This window comes from Mus musculus, chromosome 7 (genome assembly GCF_000001635.26).
Source record: "Mus musculus strain C57BL/6J chromosome 7, GRCm38.p6 C57BL/6J".
NCBI lineage: Eukaryota > Metazoa > Chordata > Mammalia > Rodentia > Muridae > Mus > Mus musculus.
The window spans coordinates 24,686,423-24,705,269 of record NC_000073.6 but is presented as its reverse complement, the minus strand read 5'-3'; the positions used below and the strand labels follow the sequence as shown (position 1 = coordinate 24,705,269).

General features: G+C 47.3%; 1 protein-coding gene across 4 annotated transcripts; it reads right to left on the bottom strand.

Moving 5' to 3' along the window:
- Nucleotides 1-10,050: 10,050 nt before the first annotated feature.
- Gm1096 (predicted gene 1096) lies at nucleotides 10,051-17,362 on the bottom strand. Of its 4 annotated transcripts, none has more exons than XR_001778332.2 (6): nucleotides 17,292-17,362; nucleotides 16,422-16,526; nucleotides 12,017-12,157; nucleotides 11,025-11,210; nucleotides 10,711-10,936; nucleotides 10,051-10,502 (listed from the first exon to the last, which is right to left on the bottom strand). XR_001778332.2 is itself a non-coding variant. In NM_001378224.1 (6 exons), exons 2-6 carry the CDS (start codon nucleotides 16,483-16,485, stop codon nucleotides 10,273-10,275), a joined length of 753 nt encoding a protein of 250 aa, NP_001365153.1. In that variant the 5' UTR covers nucleotides 16,486-16,526; nucleotides 17,292-17,342; the 3' UTR covers nucleotides 10,051-10,272. The 4 variants fall into 4 exon arrangements, 3 of the variants coding, with proteins under 3 accessions (NP_001365153.1, XP_030098993.1, XP_017167973.1); NM_001378224.1 differs by having other exon boundaries at nucleotides 10,805-10,936; nucleotides 17,292-17,342; XM_030243133.1 differs by having other exon boundaries at nucleotides 10,435-10,502; nucleotides 10,805-10,886.
- Nucleotides 17,363-18,847: the final 1,485 nt, after the last annotated feature.

The window sequence follows — 18,847 nt, the reverse complement described above, 5'->3', positions numbered from 1 at the left end:
GGCCTTGTTATTTCCTCGGTCCAGTTATCACAGGAGCTGACTCTAACGCAGACATGTGCTTCCTAAGTCAGGGTCATCACTGATCAGCAGCTTATTGTCACTGACTTCCTCTGAGAAGCTCAGTTTGTTTCCGGGGAATTGGAACTTTTTATTCCCGAGATTTTTGGACCTCTCATTGAACCTCTCAACGCCCCTTTCCCATGGTCTGAATCACTGGCTATAAGGGGCATACTGGGGCCTAAGGACCATAGGCTTTAGTGTTGAAACGTGGACCTTTTTGACTTAGCATCTCAGCTATAAGGTGGGACAGTAATGGACACCATAATTTTCTTCTGTAACTGCTTCCTGCTGACATTAGGAGGTTGTCAAAAGGGCCCAGGGAGGCTGATATGTTAGGCAATGAGGCATCTATCAGAAGCACAGGACTAGGTGATCCAGCTGAAAGACGGGAAACCACCGTATCCACTGAGCTGGTTAATCAGCTTTCACCCAGGTCAGAGTGCAGCAGCTTCATAGCTTATCCTTGGACGGGATCTGTCAGCCAGGTGAAAATATGTTGAGGCAAATACAGACTAGGGACAAAAGTTAAAATTGTCTAGTAGTTGGAGAAGGCGAAGAATCTCAAGAACAAGGAAAAATCTCATTTTCAAGAGCAGGCAGGTTTACTTATCTGGCATCCATTTGATCTGTGGCAGGTGGGACCCAAGTCTTAGGGTTTTTGGGTTTTTTTGTTTGGTTGGTTTTTTTGTGTGTGTGTTTGTTTGTTTTGTTTTGATTCCCTGAAGCTTATTTGAACTTTAGTTTACAAAATGGTGTATATTAGTGCTTGCCATTAGATTGAAGTCTATATTTTACATACATACATATACATACATGGTAGTTGATAGGTGTCTGTAAGACAGTAGGAATAGACTCATGCATTGGAGATCTAGTAAATCTGTAAGTTTGGGTTAAAAGGCATAAAACCTTTTTTTGAGGCTGGCCAGAGGGTTAGATATACAGATTGAGCAGAGATGTTTTTTAACATGATAAGAAGTACCTTTAAGACAACCAAAGGGAATTTAAAACCCTGAGCTAGTGATTAAATTGTGAACAGTCAGTGCTTCATTAGCTTATTAAAATTTCATTGATCAATGTTTAAATTCTGAACTTTTAAAATCTTAGTATAATAAGAGCATGGCGTTAAATATGAATATTTTATATTACAAAAAGGGAGAATAGAAATATTCCCCTTTTTACATACCTTAAATCATTCCTTATATTTTAATAACTTGCATTAATATACCTTAAAATGCCTCCTTAGACCCTCTAATTTTTATAACTTGCAATTACCAACCTTAAAACAGCTTCCATCTGAAATAATTTTTCTATACAAGTTTTCTCATTTTTCCTTTACATCCCCCAACCCTTATCATTTGCCTTATTAACCTCAACCGTTTTCCTAGACCTTTAAATATTTTTAGAAGCTTTTATATCCTCAGACCTCATATAAATTTTAATCTAATTTTTTGACCATGAGACATAGGCAGCTGATTACTGAGAGCAGTCATTTAACTGAAGCTGATGAGCAAGGCAAACCTGTTTACCCTTCTCATAAGAGGCCTGGTAGTGCTATCTACCTAATGAATTGACTAATGAACTAACACAATGATGAATTACCTTGAGCCAGTTGCCTGTTGTCTGGCTGTTAAGCTATAGTTTGCTTAGGCGTCAATGTGATCAGAGATCTGAGAAGGATAAATTGTAATCTAAATGCCTTATGTGTCAATTAAAATGACAGATTTACCCACTAGCCGGATGGCCGTCCCATCCCACTAGGTTTCTGTGATGCCTATGGCTTTGTTGAGGGCTGGATCAATCTTCAGCTGTCAGGCTTGGCAAATCCTAGAGCCCTGCCTAAGCAGGAGGAACTTGGGCTCTTCTTGTCTTAAGCAACAGGAAGCAATCACTTCTCCTGGTGTCCTGTCTGTTCTCAGGTCAGATTAGGTCCTGGCAGCAGATGAAGCACTGGGACAGTTTCACTAAGTGGTTAGTGCACCACAGTCCATGTGGTGTCCTCTGTCGTTGTGCCCTTCTCTTCTTGGAGATCTTGGGGGGGGGGGTCGTTGTCAGAATGTGGGAGTCTCTGTCATAGTAATCTTAAACATATAATGTTGTATGCCGGCCCGCGGCCTACATGAACCGGGTACACCTGGGAGGCAGGCTGGGGCTGAAAGAGACTTAGACTGTGAGAGAAATTAATGGAGACCAAGACACGTTTTCTGTTCAAGGCCCGCGAGTTTACTAAGAGACTGTGCTTATAAGGGGGAATGGGGAAGGTCTATCCACCCTATGCCCCACCACCCCCTCAGCCCCCCACCCCCCCACCCCCCACCCCCTCACCCCCCCACCTCTCCCACCCCCTCACCCCCTCACTCCCCCACCCCTGCCAGTCCACTCTTGGTGCCTGGAGCCATTCCATCAGCATTCAGTCGCCAGGCTGGTTGCTATTCAGGAATGTCTCAGGAAGACAGGTTCAGCCTCTCTTCTGCAGGTAGCAGAAGAGCAGGGCAGTTTTCACTTCAAAAAGGAGCCAGACAAGTGGAAAGCTGCACCGTAGGTGGCCCCGCCTCAGTGGTGACAAGGTTTGTACCAGCCCGCTTCAGGCTGGGGGAGGCTACAATATAAATGCCATACTCAGCAGATCTGTCTGGTTTGAGGGCTAGCACCTGCTAGCATATCTGAGTTGGACAATCTTTGTTCTTAATTACCTGTCTCAAATTGTACCTTATAAACATAAGACAGGGGACCAAATAAAGCTTTATCTTGAAATTAACTGCATCAGTACTTAGCATGACTTTAGATATGTTTCTGAACATAGTAAAGGATATGATAGCTCATAAGGTTATTGACTATCAACTGGTATTTTTTAAAGATTTTATTTATTTTATGTATATGAGTACACTATAGCTGTCTTAAGACACACAAGAAGAGGGCATCAGATCCCCATTACAGATGGTTGTGAGCCACCATGTGGTTGCTGAGAATTGAACTCAGGACCTCTGGAAGAGCAGTTAGTGCTCTTAACCTCTGAGCCGTGTGTCCAGCACTGCAACTGGTATTTCTTAATTATAGTAGATTTTATGAGATTAGAACTGTATATCTTACAGTTTTGGATTGAAGCTCTCCTATTATCAAAATAAAATGTTTTTAACCCATAAACATATTTCATAAAGAGACTAGGGGTTTTTCTGACCTTGGCTGAGATCTCTTACCTAGTCAGCTCTTGGACTGAAGGAGAGGGTTGCTGGAGCCTCGTGAGAGTTCCGGCAAACTGAAAGGAAGGGGCATGGATTCCAAAAGCCAATGGTGCTTAACATTTTTAATGTTTTAACCTTTCAATATGTTTTTTAACCTAACACATTTCTTAGTTTTTATTATTTGCAATCTATTGTTTATAAGAAATTTATAAGTTCTTCATCTATAGAGCAATATATATGACATAATAAAAGGGAAATGAAAAAGACAAAGCTATGACAGATATAAAAAGACCTCAGAAATTATTTCTAACCGGTAACATGTTGCACTAATTAATAGCTGCATTTTTAAAAAGATTTAAAAAGGAAACCTTTCTGTTATCATAGTCGTCGCTTCCATCATCAGAGCCATAGCTATCATAGCAGGGGCTTTGCTGAGCTCCTTTCACCATAGCTGACTCCTCCTCTGGAAGTGCATCACCTGACTGCTGGTGTCCAATAAAATGTCTTTGGAGCCCTGCACCTGTAGTTAGGAATCTAGTGTGGCTGGAGAAGCCCTGCTAGGCGCTGATTATAAACGCTGCTCTTATAGGGACCAGCAGCTTCTCAAGTTCTATGGTAAGGGAACAGATGGCTGTTTTTCCTACAAAAATCTGTGCTTGTGATTATTGGATTCATCGGGTGACAAGGTGCTCCTCTCTTGAAATTACAGCTAGAAAAATTAAGAATTTTGTTTGGTTTAAATGAGCAAATGTGTACGGCCATTTAATGTTTGTTTCTGAATAGTTTTAAAGGTATAAATATGTTTTACATGTCTTGGTTATAGATTAGTGGCTCATAAGTTATTGGTTATGATTAAAAATTTGTACCATTGGTAACAAAAAGTTGACTTAAAACTGGTAACTCTGGGTTAGAGTAATTTAGAACTACAACATGCAGCATGAGACAACTCATGGAAACATGTCTCTAAAGATACACCTGAATTGGGTAATCTATGTAATTCTTATTCTAGAAACCGGATAAGATTTAGGGTAGTGTCTTTTTGAAATATTGCAGGCTACACCTTCTTGTGTTTGTATGCAGGAACAGGCAGCCAAAATTTGTAGCAAGTAATGTTTTGGGAGTTCATTTAAAAAAAAAAGTTGTTTACACTGTTAAAATTGTGTTTTGCTTCTCATAATTGTGGTTGTACTCTCTCATGTTACAAGAGAAATTGAAGGCTTCTCCCAAATCAGAGCCACCAGCTAAACCCATCGGCTCCTCCAAAATCTATAAAGCCTCCTGAGTGGCATGGTCCACTACCTCCCCCTTATCCACAGCCTCAACCCCAGCCACTGGGGGAACCCCAAACCCCTCGGGGTGTCGAGAGGCGGACAGCTGTGGGTACATGGAGCCGCAGAGCACAGAGTCTGGGCAGACTCTGGTGGACCCGCCCAAACTTTAAAACCTTCAGTACTGGTCATTTTCCTCTACTGATCTTTATAACTGGAAAACTAACCACCCCCTTTCTCAGGATCCCCAACGCCTCACAGGGTTGGTGGAGTCCCTTATGTTCTCTCATCAGCCTATTTGGGATGATTGTCAACAGCTGTTGCAGATGCTCTTCACAACCGAAGAGCAAGAGAGAATTCTGTTAGAAGCTAGAAAAATAGCCCAGGAGCCAACGGGCGGTCTACACAGCTACAAAATGAGATCGACTTGGGATTCCCTTTGACTTGCCCCAGTTGGGACTGCAACATGGCTGAAGGTAGGGAGAGCTTAAAAATCTATCGCCAGGCTCCAGTCTCCAAGGTGCCTCAATACAGGCCCACTAATTTGGCTAAGATAAGAGGTAATGCAGGGGCCAATCGAACCTCCCTCAATGTTCCTTGAAAGGCTTATGGAAGCCTTCAGGCGGTTCACTCCCGTTAATCTTACCTTAGAAGCCCAGAAGGCCTCAGTGGCCATGGCCTTTCATAAGGCAGTCAGCTCCCGATATCAGAAAGAAACTTCAGAGATTAAAAGGTGTATTATAAGAGGGAGACAGTTACTCGATCTAGTGAAAGAGGCAGAGAAAGTGTGTGTGTGGGTGTGTATGTGTGTGTGTGTGTGTGTGTGTGTGTGTGTGTGTGTGTGTGAGAGAGAGAGAGAGAGAGAGAGAGAGAGGCGGGAGGCAAAAAAAAGAGAAAACAGGAGGGATCGTAGACAAGAAATAAATTTGTCACAGTGGTAGGAAAAAGAAAAAAAAAAAAGACAGGATCTAGACAGGAAACCTGGGCAACTGAAGACCAAGCCTCAGCTAAAAAGGCTCAGCTGTGTCAGACTGAAGTTGTCTATTTGAGATACACCCTTCGAGATGGGAAACAGTGGCTAAAGAAAGCCAGGAAAAAGACTGTAACTCAGAGTCCCACCCCAGCTACACCAAGGCAAGTAAGAAAATTCTTGGGCACCGCTGGTTTCTGCAGGCTCTGGATACCTGGGTTGGTGACTTTAGCTGCCCATTGTACCCCCTAACCAAGGAAGGGGAAGTGTCTGTGTAGACCCCATATCACCAGAAAGCCTTTAAGAAAATGAAAAAGGCCCTACTGATGGCCAGCCTTTGCCTGGCCTAACCGAGCCTTTCACTCTTTTTGTGGAAGAGAGAGCAGGGCTCGCCAGAGGAGTCCTTACTCAGACTTTGGGACTTTGAAAAAGGCCAGTGGCTTACCTATCCAAGAAGTTACACCCTGTTGCCAGCGGGTGGTTTTCTTGCCTGAAAGCTATTGCTGCCATAACGCTGCTTGTCAAGGATGCTGATAAGCTCACTCTGGGACAGCAAATAGCTGTAATGGCACCCCACACTCTTGAAAATATTATCTGAAAGTCCCCTGACTGAATGACTACCAACGCTCCTGTGACACATCAGAACTTTTTGTTGAACGAGTGACCTTCGCTTCATTCCACCTGCTGTCCCACTGCGTGAAACTGCACCTACTCATCACTGCGCTGAGAAACTGGTACTTAATATGATCTGAAGGATCAGATCAGCCTTGGCCTGATGGCAGTAGCCTCGCGGTTAAAGGTAAGCAGAAGGCGGGGACAGCAGTAAGGTGGTGAACAGAAAGCAAGTGATCTAGGCCAGCAGCCTCCCTGAAGGGACCTTGAGACAAGCTCTATGAATGGCAAAAGAAAAGTCTATACTGACAGCAGGTATGCTTTTGCCACTGTACTGGGCAATATACAAAGAGGGCTGTTGACATCTGCAGAGAAAGACCTAAGATGCTGTGGCTAAAAAAAAAATCAGATGGCAGATCTAACAAATCCAAACAGGCGGCCCAAGGAGCAATGATCCTGGCAGTCAAGGAACCTAAAGATTATTATGACATCAGAGAGACCAGCTTTAGATACACCGCTGAGCACTATCAAGTTATGGACAGTATTTGACCCACCTGGGGGCCAAGAAGTTAAAAGGTGTGGTTAGGTCCTTTGACTACTATGTTACAGGACTCTCTGACTTGGCAGAAGAAATAGTCAAAAGCTGCAAGGCCTGTGCTATGACGAGGTAGAATTTCTAAAAGAAACCTTCCCAAGGTAATTGGGTCCAATAACGGACCTGTCTTTGTTACCCAGGTAAATCAGGGACTGGCCAAGATATTGGGGAATGATTAGAAGTTACATTGTGCATAGAGGCCCCAAAGCTCAGGACAGGTAGAGAGAATGAATAGAACCATTAAGAGACCCTTACCAAATTGACAGTGGTGACTGGCGCTAATGATTGGATAGCTCTCCTACCCTTTATGCTCTTCAGGGATAGAAACACCCCTGGACAGTTTAGAATGGCCCCCCCCCCTATAAATTACTCTACAGAGGGCCCCCTCCACTGGTAAAAATAGCCTTTGTACATAGTGCTGACATGCTGCTTTCCCAGCCTTTGTTCTGTAGGCTCAAGGTGCTCCAGTGTGTGAGACAGCCAGCGGAAAAAGCAGCTCCAGAAGGCCTACTCAAGAGAAGAAGACCTGCTACATTAGACGTCTCCACGCAGAAAACCTTGAGACTCCGGTGGAAAGGCCCTTATCTTGTACTCTTGATCACCCTACTTTCTACCTTTATGGGACCCCTTTTGATTTTGCTTCTGCTTTTAATTATAGGTCCATGTGTGTTAAATAGGCAAGTCACCTTTATTAGAACAAGAATTAGTGCAGTGCGGCTTTTAGTTTTGAGACAACAGTACCATGCCCTAAAGGATCAAGTATGTCAGGGAGAAGATCGTGTCTAGTACTAAGATAAGAACTACTAACAAGTAAAAGGGGGGAATGAAAGTATAACAAAGTAAAAACAAAATTCTAGGCCTTTAGGCCCAGGCTTGGGAATGTGGCCTTTGTGAAGGTATGCTAATCATAAAACAGATAGCGACATTCCTCCACCCACCCATTTCCTGGGTTCAAAGAGTGCTCATTCAAAGAAAGTCACCCTGACCATTGCTGGAACCCACTATGCAAATGTGCTATTGTTAGGGGCTCTTAGAAACTGTCTTGAGAAATAACCCTCACAATTACCAGGTATTCCTCATGACTCTTGTAACTTTGCACTTCCTTGTGACTCTTAACTGGTATTTTTGGTATTTTCCAACAACGCCCTTCCCACCTCCTTGAGTTGTGGTTTCTTCCTTTAAATACCCCCTTATCCAGCTACTCGGGGCACCGCGGTCCTCTACCCCTGCATGGTGTATGACCGTGGGCCCGAGAGCGCTCTTGAATAAAAATCCTCTTGCAGTTTGCAGCAAGACCGTTTCTTGTGGGTGATTTTGGGGTGTCACCTCTCCTGAGTCAGAACGTGGGGGAGTCCTCACGTTGTGGGTCTTTCACCAGATGTTCCCTAGTGCAAGAGTTAAAGGCAGAGGGGAGTTTCTGCAAATGAAGGTGAGTTTCCCTGACTATATGGCTACATTTAGATTCTCTGCCAGGCATTTGAAGTCCTTGAAGTGTACCTTGGACTAGGTTCAGCAGAGGAGAGCTGGCTGGCTGTCCCATGATGTCTCTCAAGGCACTAGGGGAGAACAAATAAATCACACCCACATAATAAACCTCCAGGAGTTGAAAAAAGAAACACAAATGAAGCTGAAGGCGGCCTCTCCTGCTGTCAGGCCTGCCTATCAGGAATGACCCAATAGCCTCCACCAAACACTGTGTTTGGTTGGAGCTCCCACTGCCACTGGGAAGTGCCCAGAAATGGCTGCCTTTCCTGCCCTCATGCTCTGCCTACTTGGTTCATCCTGGTCCTGTCACCTTCTACCAAAACCTGGTATAGACTACTCTACACTTCCCAATGTAAGGAGCTCTACAGCATCCTTGGAATCTCCGAGCCAAGGGGAAGCCTTCAGTACTTCTACCCTGCCTCCAGGGGCCTCCTGATTGTGCCAGCCAAAGAAATACAACAACAGCAACAAAACACCCTACATTGAGCAGAGCAGGAGACAACCCTGGACAGGACAAGAGACAAAAACACAATGACATACAACACAGAGGCGTGCCTCAACTCAAGGATCTGTGTGTGGAGAGCCAATTGCTCTCCTAGAAATGTTCTACCATGAAGTGAGGGTGATCTCAGACAAGCCCCCAAATGTTAGGGGCCAGAATTGCTGAAACAAGGCTCCAGGCTTAAATACAATGCAATGGCAAAGAGTGCTTATTCCGCAAAAATTACCAGCATGAAGGTGTCAAACATTCATCAAAATAATGTCAGCTTGAGGGGTTCATAAGCCTGCTTTATGCAGCCTATCGTTAGACTGAGCTCTGAAAATCTTCTGGAAGAATTGGGGCAAGGATTGAGGAACCTAGAGGGGACAGGGACTCCACAGGAAGACCAACACAGTCAACTGACCTGTACCCTTAGGGGCTCCCAGAGGCTGAGTCACCAAGGAAAGGGCATACAAGGGCTGGACTTAGGCTCCCCCCACAAACATACACATATGTAGCACATGTACAGCTTGCTATTCATGTGGGTCCCTCAACAACTGGAGCAGGGGCTAACACTGACTGTACTGTCTGCCTGTAAACCGTGTTCCCTAACTGGGCTGCCTTGTCTAGCCAGAGTGGGAGAGGATGCATCTAGTCCTGCAATGACTTGAAGTACAAATATGGGCTGGTACCCAGGAGGGACCTATTCCTTCTCAGAGGTGAAGTGCAGGGGAGAACTCAGAAGGGACCTTGTAAAGAGGGTGACTGGGAGGGGACAGGGACATAAAGTGAACACATAATTAAATTCATAGAAAACAATACAAAATAGCTTTAGGAGTCCCTGGAACCAACCAGACTCACTAGGCCCCTCTATGCCTGGGAACACAATAAAAGCTGCAAAGAAGACTCTCAGACAAGCCAAGCTGCAAGGGAGACTCTGATACCAGACCAGATGTCTGGAAGAAGCAGAACCATGAGAGCTGCCCACAAGACGTTTACACCAACTGAGGCACCCGGGAAGAGCACCCTCAAGCTTCATGACCTGCCTCCATGCTGTGCAGGGTGCCCCAGGTTCCCAGGTTTGTGAGCTGTCACTCATGCCGGGACAAGCTCTGGTGAAGCAGCTGTGTTTGGGTGACTTCTGCTCCTGTAAGTCACCCCTCACCCAAGCATATTCCTGGGAGTAACTCCACTATAAACCTCATGGTTCACCAAGTTGGACACTGGTGGTATTCCTACATTGCACTGTCAAGGAATCCCAATGTGAGGTGAGCAGGTGTTAGTGTTGAATCCCCAGGAAAAGTCTGGTCACACAGCACCATGAAAACCAGGCCTTGGCAGCTAGACTCGCCATGATCCCACTGTGAGCCCTCAGCTCCTCACACAGAGAAACGCAGCACTTGGACAAACAACAGCAACTTTATTTTTCCACACGTGGTCAACGTGTGCTTGTCTGCTCTGGAGCCGGCTGGGCTCAGTGGCTCCCAAGTCTAAGCATGAGGGGCAGAGGTGTGTGGGTGAGGGATGATGGCGCCCGACAGCGCAGGCCGACAGCGTCCAGCCTCAGGTCTTTGAAGTCAGAGGAGGGCTGGGTCTGGGTGGCCAAGAGGGATTAAGAATGGTCAGGAAATGGGTTCAGCAGAGAGGACAGATCTCTGTAAACAAAGGGCTAAGAGCCCAAACATGCAGGTCAGTAAGATGCTCGGGACAAGTTCGTGTGAGGGTGACTTGCTCTTTGGCATCAAAAGGGTTTCTAATAGGGAGATCGTCCCGACTGAACTTTGATTTTTCATTAAGAATTTTTGAGGATAGACCAGACATCCAGAAATGCTAAAGATTGCACTGATGCCACCTAGAAGATAAAGATCAAGTCAGGGGCAAGGGACAGGAGGCATAGTTCAGGAAAGCTTTTAAAAAATTCATACCCAAGAGTCCAGGCTCCAGCCCTCCCCAGTGACCCAGGAGTCTTGGTCCAGGCGCAGGACTCCTCCCTCCTCACACCCAGGGTTATACTCTCCAGCCACACTCCCTCTGCAACAGCAGTCCAGGCCTCTGCACACCTCCCTCAGAGCCAGGAGACTTCATCCCTCCTCCTGAGGCGCTGGAGTCATGGCCACAGTCTCCTCCATCCGGGAAGGCAGCCTCATCCCTTACCTCCATGGAGTGCCAGGTCACTCTTATAACATCGAGTGCCTCTAGGACAGATGGCAAGGTTGGTGTAGGAGTTGCAAATACCCTTAAAATGCAAGCAGATAGGACAAGGCTGCCTTCCTCGCACAGTAGGGGCTGAAGAAAGAGGAGGGAGGCTGTAGGGCATACTCTCAGATGCAGCCACAGGCACCTCCCTCAAATTCTGGGTTCTAGGGTCACATACCTACAGAAGGGATGGAGTCAATTAGCATTCTGGTGCTGTTAGCTCTGTTGCACAGTTCAATGTCACATATGTGGTAAAAAATGATAGCCTTTAATCCAGGTCCACGGGCAAACACCGTGATGTTTCTGACATTTCTATGACTCGGTATGCTGGGACCTTTGCTCCCCAATATGAGAGCTGTTGTACCTGGGTGAGGGTACAAGTAGGGAATCAAGGTATGGACAGAAAGGACAATGGGGAATGGGAGCCTAGTTCTTGGGTCCCTAGATGATGCCCATTAGAAAGAGTGCAATCCCCAGTGACAGCAGGACAGATCATGATCTCAGTCTGCCACAGATTGAAGGCCAAACCTGGCTCCCTCTGCGCTGCCCCTTGCAGACCCTGTTACCAGGCCCCTCCACACACTGAGCCCCTGCACCATGCTGCAGCCTCACCCTGATCAGCATCTCCTCTCCCCTGCTGGGCTTCTCTCTACACTCTGCCCTTCACACCACACTTGGCCCCCTGGGCTTTGCTTCTCTCTCCTTCCCACTTCCCTGTAGAGCTGCAGAAGGACTCAGGCTTAGCAGAACCTGACACAGGCACTCAGCATCCTCTCTCCCTACTTATTTCCCTCCCCCTCTCCCTCCTTCTCTCCCTCCCTCCCTATTTCTTCATTCCCCCTAGGCCCTGAGTCTCCTCTAGTCCAGGCTGTTCCTTAACTCCACATGTTGATACAGATGAAGTTGACTGTCTCCACCCACAGCCCCATGCTGGCATTACAGGCACACAGCTTCACACCCAGTTCATGTGGTACAAGGGTTCAAGCCCAGGGTTTCCCCCTAATTAGCCTAGATCTTCCTTATATACCCTATCACAGCTTAGAATACAAGACACAGAGACAATAGATCCCAGGCTTGAGGGGAGCTGGGAATTCTTGAGGGAATAGAGTCCAAGGCAGGGCTGGACCTGGCCCAGTGTGGAAGTATGTGCCTCCAGCTCAGAGCACGCACCTACATCTATGAGCAGAAATATCTCCTGACATATCTCTTCACCGCTAGTTTCCACAGTCTTCAGTTCTATCCATTCAACTTCATTCCTAGTGAGGTCACTGCCCAAACGCACCATGGATCCCATCTGGCAGGTCAGAGTATCTGTGGAGAGGAAAACCCGGGGTTTATGAGAGTCAGGGAGCACACCATGTCTGTGCCTACAGTTTGTGGGGTAGGGAGAACATAACATCCTGGCATACTCCCAGTGCCCTGGCTGTGCCATCCCTGCCTTGCATTAAGGAGGGACTGAGAACTCAAAGCCTCCAGGCCTACAGCCCTCCTCACCCACTTACTGCCTGAACCCCTTCACGGACCTCCTCTCAGAGCCTTGGGAGGAAGGCTCGCCTCTCTACTGATGGCTCCTCTCCGGGCACTCTCAACTCCCCATCTGGTTTCATGTTCTCACTTCAATAACAAGGAAGGAGGCCTGAGGCCATATATATGTCTGTGTGTATCTGTGTTGGTGCTTGGTGGAACTTGTGCCCATGGGTATGTGCTCAGAGGTCAATGCCAAATGTCTTCCTTCATCAGATTTCAGTGTCGCTTTCTGAAATGTCGACTCACTCTTTTGGCAAGACCCAGTAATCAGTAGGACCATCTGTCTTCCCCAGGTCTGGGGCTGCAGACCCTTAACCAACAAAGCCATCTCCCTGACATGCTGTATTTCCACACACTGAAAAGTCCTAGATTCCAAACAAAACTGCTCAATATGTAGTGAGCACTGAGTACTGCTCTGTGCCTGGATATGGAGATGGATCTCCAAGGAGGAGCCCCCTCCATCCTCACATTTTGTGTTTCTGAGACAGGCTCTTGCTCTGTGGCCCAACCTGGCTTCTGTCTCAGGAGCACAGGGTTTGTAGAGCCAGCTCCTATAGTCACTGTTGATTCAACTGTGTCACCTCCTAACCATAGCCCCCAGCAAGTGACAGCATTCTCAAGGGAGGGCAGCAGGCAGGAGGTGTTGAGGAGCCTGCCCAATGTCACCCAGGCAGTAAGTGGCAGAGCTGGACTCAGAATCTTGGCTGTCACATTAGCATCATGGTTGACCACACAATCTAGTTTGAGGATCCTGAACATGGGCCTTCCCTAAGGGAGCTCTCAGGATCATTACATTATCACCTGTGCCCCCATCATGCAGAAATATTTGGAGCTGGGACAGCTGTCCACAAGGACCCCCAACCCTCTCATTGTCCCAAGTGGGAAGCTGTAATCATTTCTGAGCTGCCCTCCTCCTGCAAACCAGACCTGCACTCTCTGCTCCACCCCACCCACATCCTCCCCATCTTGCTCAAAGGTGGCTCCTTTCCCCCAGTTGCTCCAGCTGCAGGTCTGCCCCCATTCTCACCCATTCTTTCTCTGCAGCCCATGTTGCAGTCCCCAGGAAACCCCGTGTGACTTGCTCTGCACAGTCTGCAGATCCTAAGCACAGTCCCCACCTCGAATGTCTCCAGCCAGCAAAGATGACACAAGGCCTTTCCCTGCCTGCTGTGGGTCTCTCTGAGCACTATTCACTTGTCCTCATCTTATTTACCACCCAACAGCCCCTGGGTCCTCTTAAGGCATTAGGTAATCATATATGCTCTCTGGAAAACTTCGAGAAACCCTGAGAAGGCAGAAACTTCAGGCAGGTCTCCATCTCCCTCTGAATAAAATTCTGACTTCTTAAACTGCCTCACAGGAGCCTGCATGACTTGACCTCCCTACTTCTTCATGGAGCCATCCCCTTCCTCGTCCTCCTGGTTACTATGCCACAGACAAGGCTCTTCAGACATGGTGTCAGGGACCAATGGAAGATAGAAGTATGTGCCAGGGTGGGCAAACTGCTCAGGAGCCATCAAGAAAGAGGAAGAGGGCAGGGACACTGAGATGTCACTGCTGAGACATATTTTCTATTTGTGTGTGTGTGTGTGTGTGTGTGTGTGTGTGTGTGTGTGTGTGTGTTTGTTTCTGTGTGTCTGTGTGTGCATGGGTACATATGTGTCTGTGTCTGTATGCGTGTGTCCATGTGTGTCTGTCTGTGTGTCTGTCTGTGTCTGTCTGTATCTGTGTGTGTCTGTGTGTGTACATATGTGTCTGTGTGTGTACATGTGTGTCTGTATGTGTACATGTATATCTATGTCTGTGTGTATGTACTGTGTGTTTGCGTGTCTGTGTGTATACATGTGTGCCTATGTGTGTGTGGACGTGTGTGTGTCTGTGTGTACATGTGTGTGTGTACATGTGTATCTGCGTGCGTGCATGTGTACATGTGTGTCTCTGTCTGTGTGTGTGTGTGTACATGTGTCTGTGTCTGTCTGTCTGTCTGTGTCTCTGTGTGTATGTACATGTGGGTCTGTGTCTGTGTGTGCCTCTCTGTGTACAGTGTACATGTGTGTCTCTGTGTATGCATGTGTACATGTGTGTCTGTGTCTCTGTGTATGTCTGTCTGTCTGTGTCTCTGTGCCTATGTACATGTGTGTGTCTGTGTGTGACTCTGTATGTGCATGTGTACATGTGTGTCTGTGTGTACATGTGCACATGTGTGGTTGTGTGTGTGCATGTGCACATGTGGGGCTGTGTGCGTGCGTGTGTACATGTGTGTCTGTGCATGCATGTCCAAAGGCTGGACAAGAATGTCAAATGTCCTTTTCTATCATTTTCTACATTATTCCCTCCCTTGAGACAGTGTCTCTCGTTGACCTGGAGACAGGTGGCAACCAGCAAGCTGCCATGATCCTCCTGTCTCTGCCTCCCACAGCACTGAGGCTAGAGGTGCGTGTGTGGCCATACCCAGCTTTTTAGGTGGAGGCTATAGACCCGAGTTCAGATACTCATGTTTGCACAGAAAATTCTCTTAGCCACAGAGCCCTCTCCCCTGTCTCTGGCATGCCATTTCTACCAAGAAACAGCTGTCCACAAGGACTCCCAACCCTCTCAGTGGCCCAAGTGGGAGGCTGAAGTCATTTCTGAGCTACCCTCCTCCTGCAAACCAGACCTGCGCTCTCTGCTCCACCCCACCCACATCCTCCCCATCTTGCTCAAAGGTCGCTCCTTTCCCCCAGTTGCTCCAGCTGCAGGTCTGCCCCCATTCTCACCCATTCTTTCTCTGCAGCCCATGTTGCAGTCCCCAGGAAACCCCATGTGACTTGCTCTGCACAGTCTGCAGATCCTAAGCACAGTCCCCACCTCTAATGCCTCCAGCCAGCAAAGATGACACAAGGCCTTTCCCTGCCTGGTGTGGGTCTCTCTGATCTCCCTTCACTTCTCCCCCATGTATTTACCCCCCAGCAGCCCATGGATCCTCTTAAATCGTTAGGTAATAAGGTCAGGCCCATGAGAAACTCTGAGAAGCTCTAAGAATGGACAAACTTCTGGTAGGGTCACATCTTTCCTAGAATAAAAGTCTGACCTTAATGGGTATAGAGATGTTAAGTGCTTAGAGCATTCATTCACTGCACTTACAAGAGCTGAGGTGATTACCAAAAAGGATCAGCAAGTACCCTCCTGCAGGCAGAGACAGACAGACAGACAGACAGACAGACAGACACACACACACACACACACAACCCGATACATAATTTAAAATAACAAAGATACATCTAAACAATCTGAGTTCTCAGAATGGCCGCCAGGCTCCTGCGTGACTCGGCCTTCCCATGTCTTCATGTGCACATCCCCTCTTCATCCCTAGGCCCCTGACATAGTCCTGCAGGTGAGGGGACATCGCATAGGGTCTGGGAGGGAAAGGAGGCCGGGCGTGGTGGCTCACACCTTTAACCCCAGCACTTGGGAGGCAGAGGTAGCCTGGTCTACAAAGTGAGTTCTAGGACAGCCAGGGTTATACAGAGAAACCCTGTCTCAAAAAAAAAAACAAAAAGGAAACCAAAAGAGAGAGAGAGAGAGAGAGAGAGAGAGAGAGAGAGAGAGAGAGAGAGAGAGAGAGAGAGAGGAAAAGAAAAGAAAAGAAAAGAAAAGAAAGAAAAGAAAAGAAAAGAAAAGAAAAGAAAAGAAAAGAAAAGAAAAGAAAAGAAAAAGAAAAGGAGGATGGCACATATTCTAGTCTGACAGAGCTACTCAGAGGAAGGCAAGGAGATGAGGAACACAGGGGACAGACAATATGGTGGGCACCCAATATTGATGATGGAACAAGGGACATTCATCTTCGATTTCCTGCCTGAAAATGTGGGCAGGGTGCTGGCCTCCAACCGTGGGTAGGAGAGCTGGGTGTCACCAGACACAAGGTCCTTCTCAGGCCTTTGCACAGAGTTCCCTCCTCCCACGACTGCAATTGTTTTCTCCTCCACTCTGTGAAGAGACACTAAGGGAAGTGTACTGCACTCTGACATTCAAATGATGACTGCCAGTTGCTCTTCTTCTGCATCCTCACCTGAGCAGGGGCAGAAGCCCAGTAGAGAGAGGAGCAGGACATACTGGATGCGGCAGGCTCCCATGGCTTCTCTGAGGCTGGGAAGAGCTGATCAGGACCTGGGAACTGATAAACTGCAGGAGTCAATTCCACCAGACTTAGTCCTTGCTAATCCTTGTTTTCTAGAGAGGGACAGTTCTAGGGAACATAAGACAGTGGGTCCAGGAGCCCTCTGATTGAAGCCTTAGTCAGGAATTCAGATCCCAACAGAATCTTCTCAAGCAAGGCCTCAGCACCTCAGTCCTCAGGACCCAGCTCCACCACAACCACAACTGGAATTCCGAAGGCCCTGCTGTGTCTGTCCTAGGAATGTGGCTTTTAGGTTCCACTCCCACAGCCCCGACTCCACAGGACCCTGGAGTCTCCTCACCGAGCCTCCTCCTCAGGGCCTCAGAATACAATCCTCAGCCCTGACCGCGAAGGAATGCAATCCCTGGCCTCCTTCAGTCTCGGCTGCTCAGACCCTAGAGGCTTCCCTTAGACACAAAGTCCAGAGCTGAGCTCTCTTTAAAGACGCAGGGAACAAACCCCTCTCCTTGAGAACAAAACCCTGCTCCCTCAGATTAGGGTGTCCATGGCCCAAATCGCCCTCAAAACCAAGACTTCTGTACCAGTTTACCCTGCATCAGACTCTATGCCCTAGCCCTTGTCCTGTGACTAACGACTCAAGCAGGCCCCTTCCCCCTCCTCTCTCCTGCTCCTCCTCATTGGCTTCTTTCCTCGGTCCTGGGGGATCTGGTCTCTCACTGCTCCTCTTTTTTTCTTTTCCTTTCTTTCCTCTTCTTTTCTTTTAAGGTAGCAAAATTCTTTATGGCTTCTCAATATCCTCACCAGAATCTCAGCCTTAAAAAGCACTTCCCGTTGTGCTCTGACATAACCTTCTGCGCATGTGCGACTCTTCTCTGGCCTGCCCAATGCCCAATGTGTTAAGTTGAGCCAGACCTTACCCTCGAAGCCTCATTGGTTGACGAGCATTCATCCCATCTTTTGATTGGCTATGCCTGGAGAACCGTGCATCTCATTGGTCCCCAGAGAAGCCAATAACTGTGCTTTCATAAGGCACGCATGCACAGAAAGTGAGTGTTGGGCAAAGGTCAGTGTCGGTTGCTCCTGAGGTCATCTTCCAATGGCAGTGTCGCATGGTATCTAGGAGGGCTCTGTAGGAACGCCCTCTGCCCTGTCACTGGAAATGCTTCTAAATTGTACATACAAGCAGGGAGCAGGTGACAGCACAAATTAACATCACAGATATTTGCCCTCCTCGGTCCCGGAAGATGACCATTCAGAATTGACATAGATGTCAATTTATCACATTTAATTTAGTGTGCTTGTGTGTCGACGCACATGTCTCAAGGATCATGTGACAGAGGAAATTTTGGCGTGTGAGTTTATTCCTTCCACCATTTAGATCCTAGGAATCAAAATCAGGATGTCAGGTTCGGCAACAGATGTCTTTATGCAGTGAGTTATCTTGCCTGCTCCCAGTTCTTTTACAAAATAAAAATAAAAATAAAAATAAATAATAATAATAATAATTATTATTATTATTATTATTATTATTATTATTTAGAAAGTAATTCGTTTTCTTGCCTTCCCGCCCCCCCCCAAAAAAAAAAAACAAAGTGTTCCTAAGTGCTTACAATGTACTTCCCTCGTGCAGTCCCTGAGCAGTTCCCGGATAGAGCTTTTGATTTGGGGGCACAAGTCAAAATATCAACACCTGTGTCTGCTGATGTCCTGAGGTAGCACCATAGGCGCTGTCCTCAGTGTCCCCTTCTTGCCATCCTCAGCCTACAACCCTGGAGAAATAGCACCTCAGGAGCTGTCCACAGGGAACTGTCCAAGGTGGTGACACCTCCTCCCTAGCCTACCCAAGCAGTTCAGCAGTAATGGTGCTTCAGCCAAAGACAGCTGTGACTGAGGTTTCTGCATCCCAACCCATGTGCTTCGTGTAGGAAGGGCAGGGGTGAAAAAATCCACCAATCCCTGAACTCCTAACCTCAGGGTGTGAAATCCAAGCCAATCTTCACTCTGGAAATCTCTGCTCTGAAGCTCTGTCCTGTAAGAAATCCTATGTAAGCTTTCCCCTTTATTCAATTCCCTGCTGTCCACTTAAAGAAGCAGAGGCAGCCATCCTTGGATTCTCCTCTCCATTCACTGACCCTCGAATAAATCTCTTTTCTGAGATTTGCTACCTGGTATGACTCTCACAGGAAGAAGCCAAGAAGCAATGAAGAGGAGAAAGGAAAGATCAAAGAAGTAAAACAGGGCTGGGGTTCCTGAGCCCCTCAGCTCAGTTGGGGACACCCTCCCCTGGGAGCTACAGCACCTCTGCTGAGGAGGCATCCTCTCAGAGCTGTGGGGTCCCTAGGCTCCTATGCCTCAGG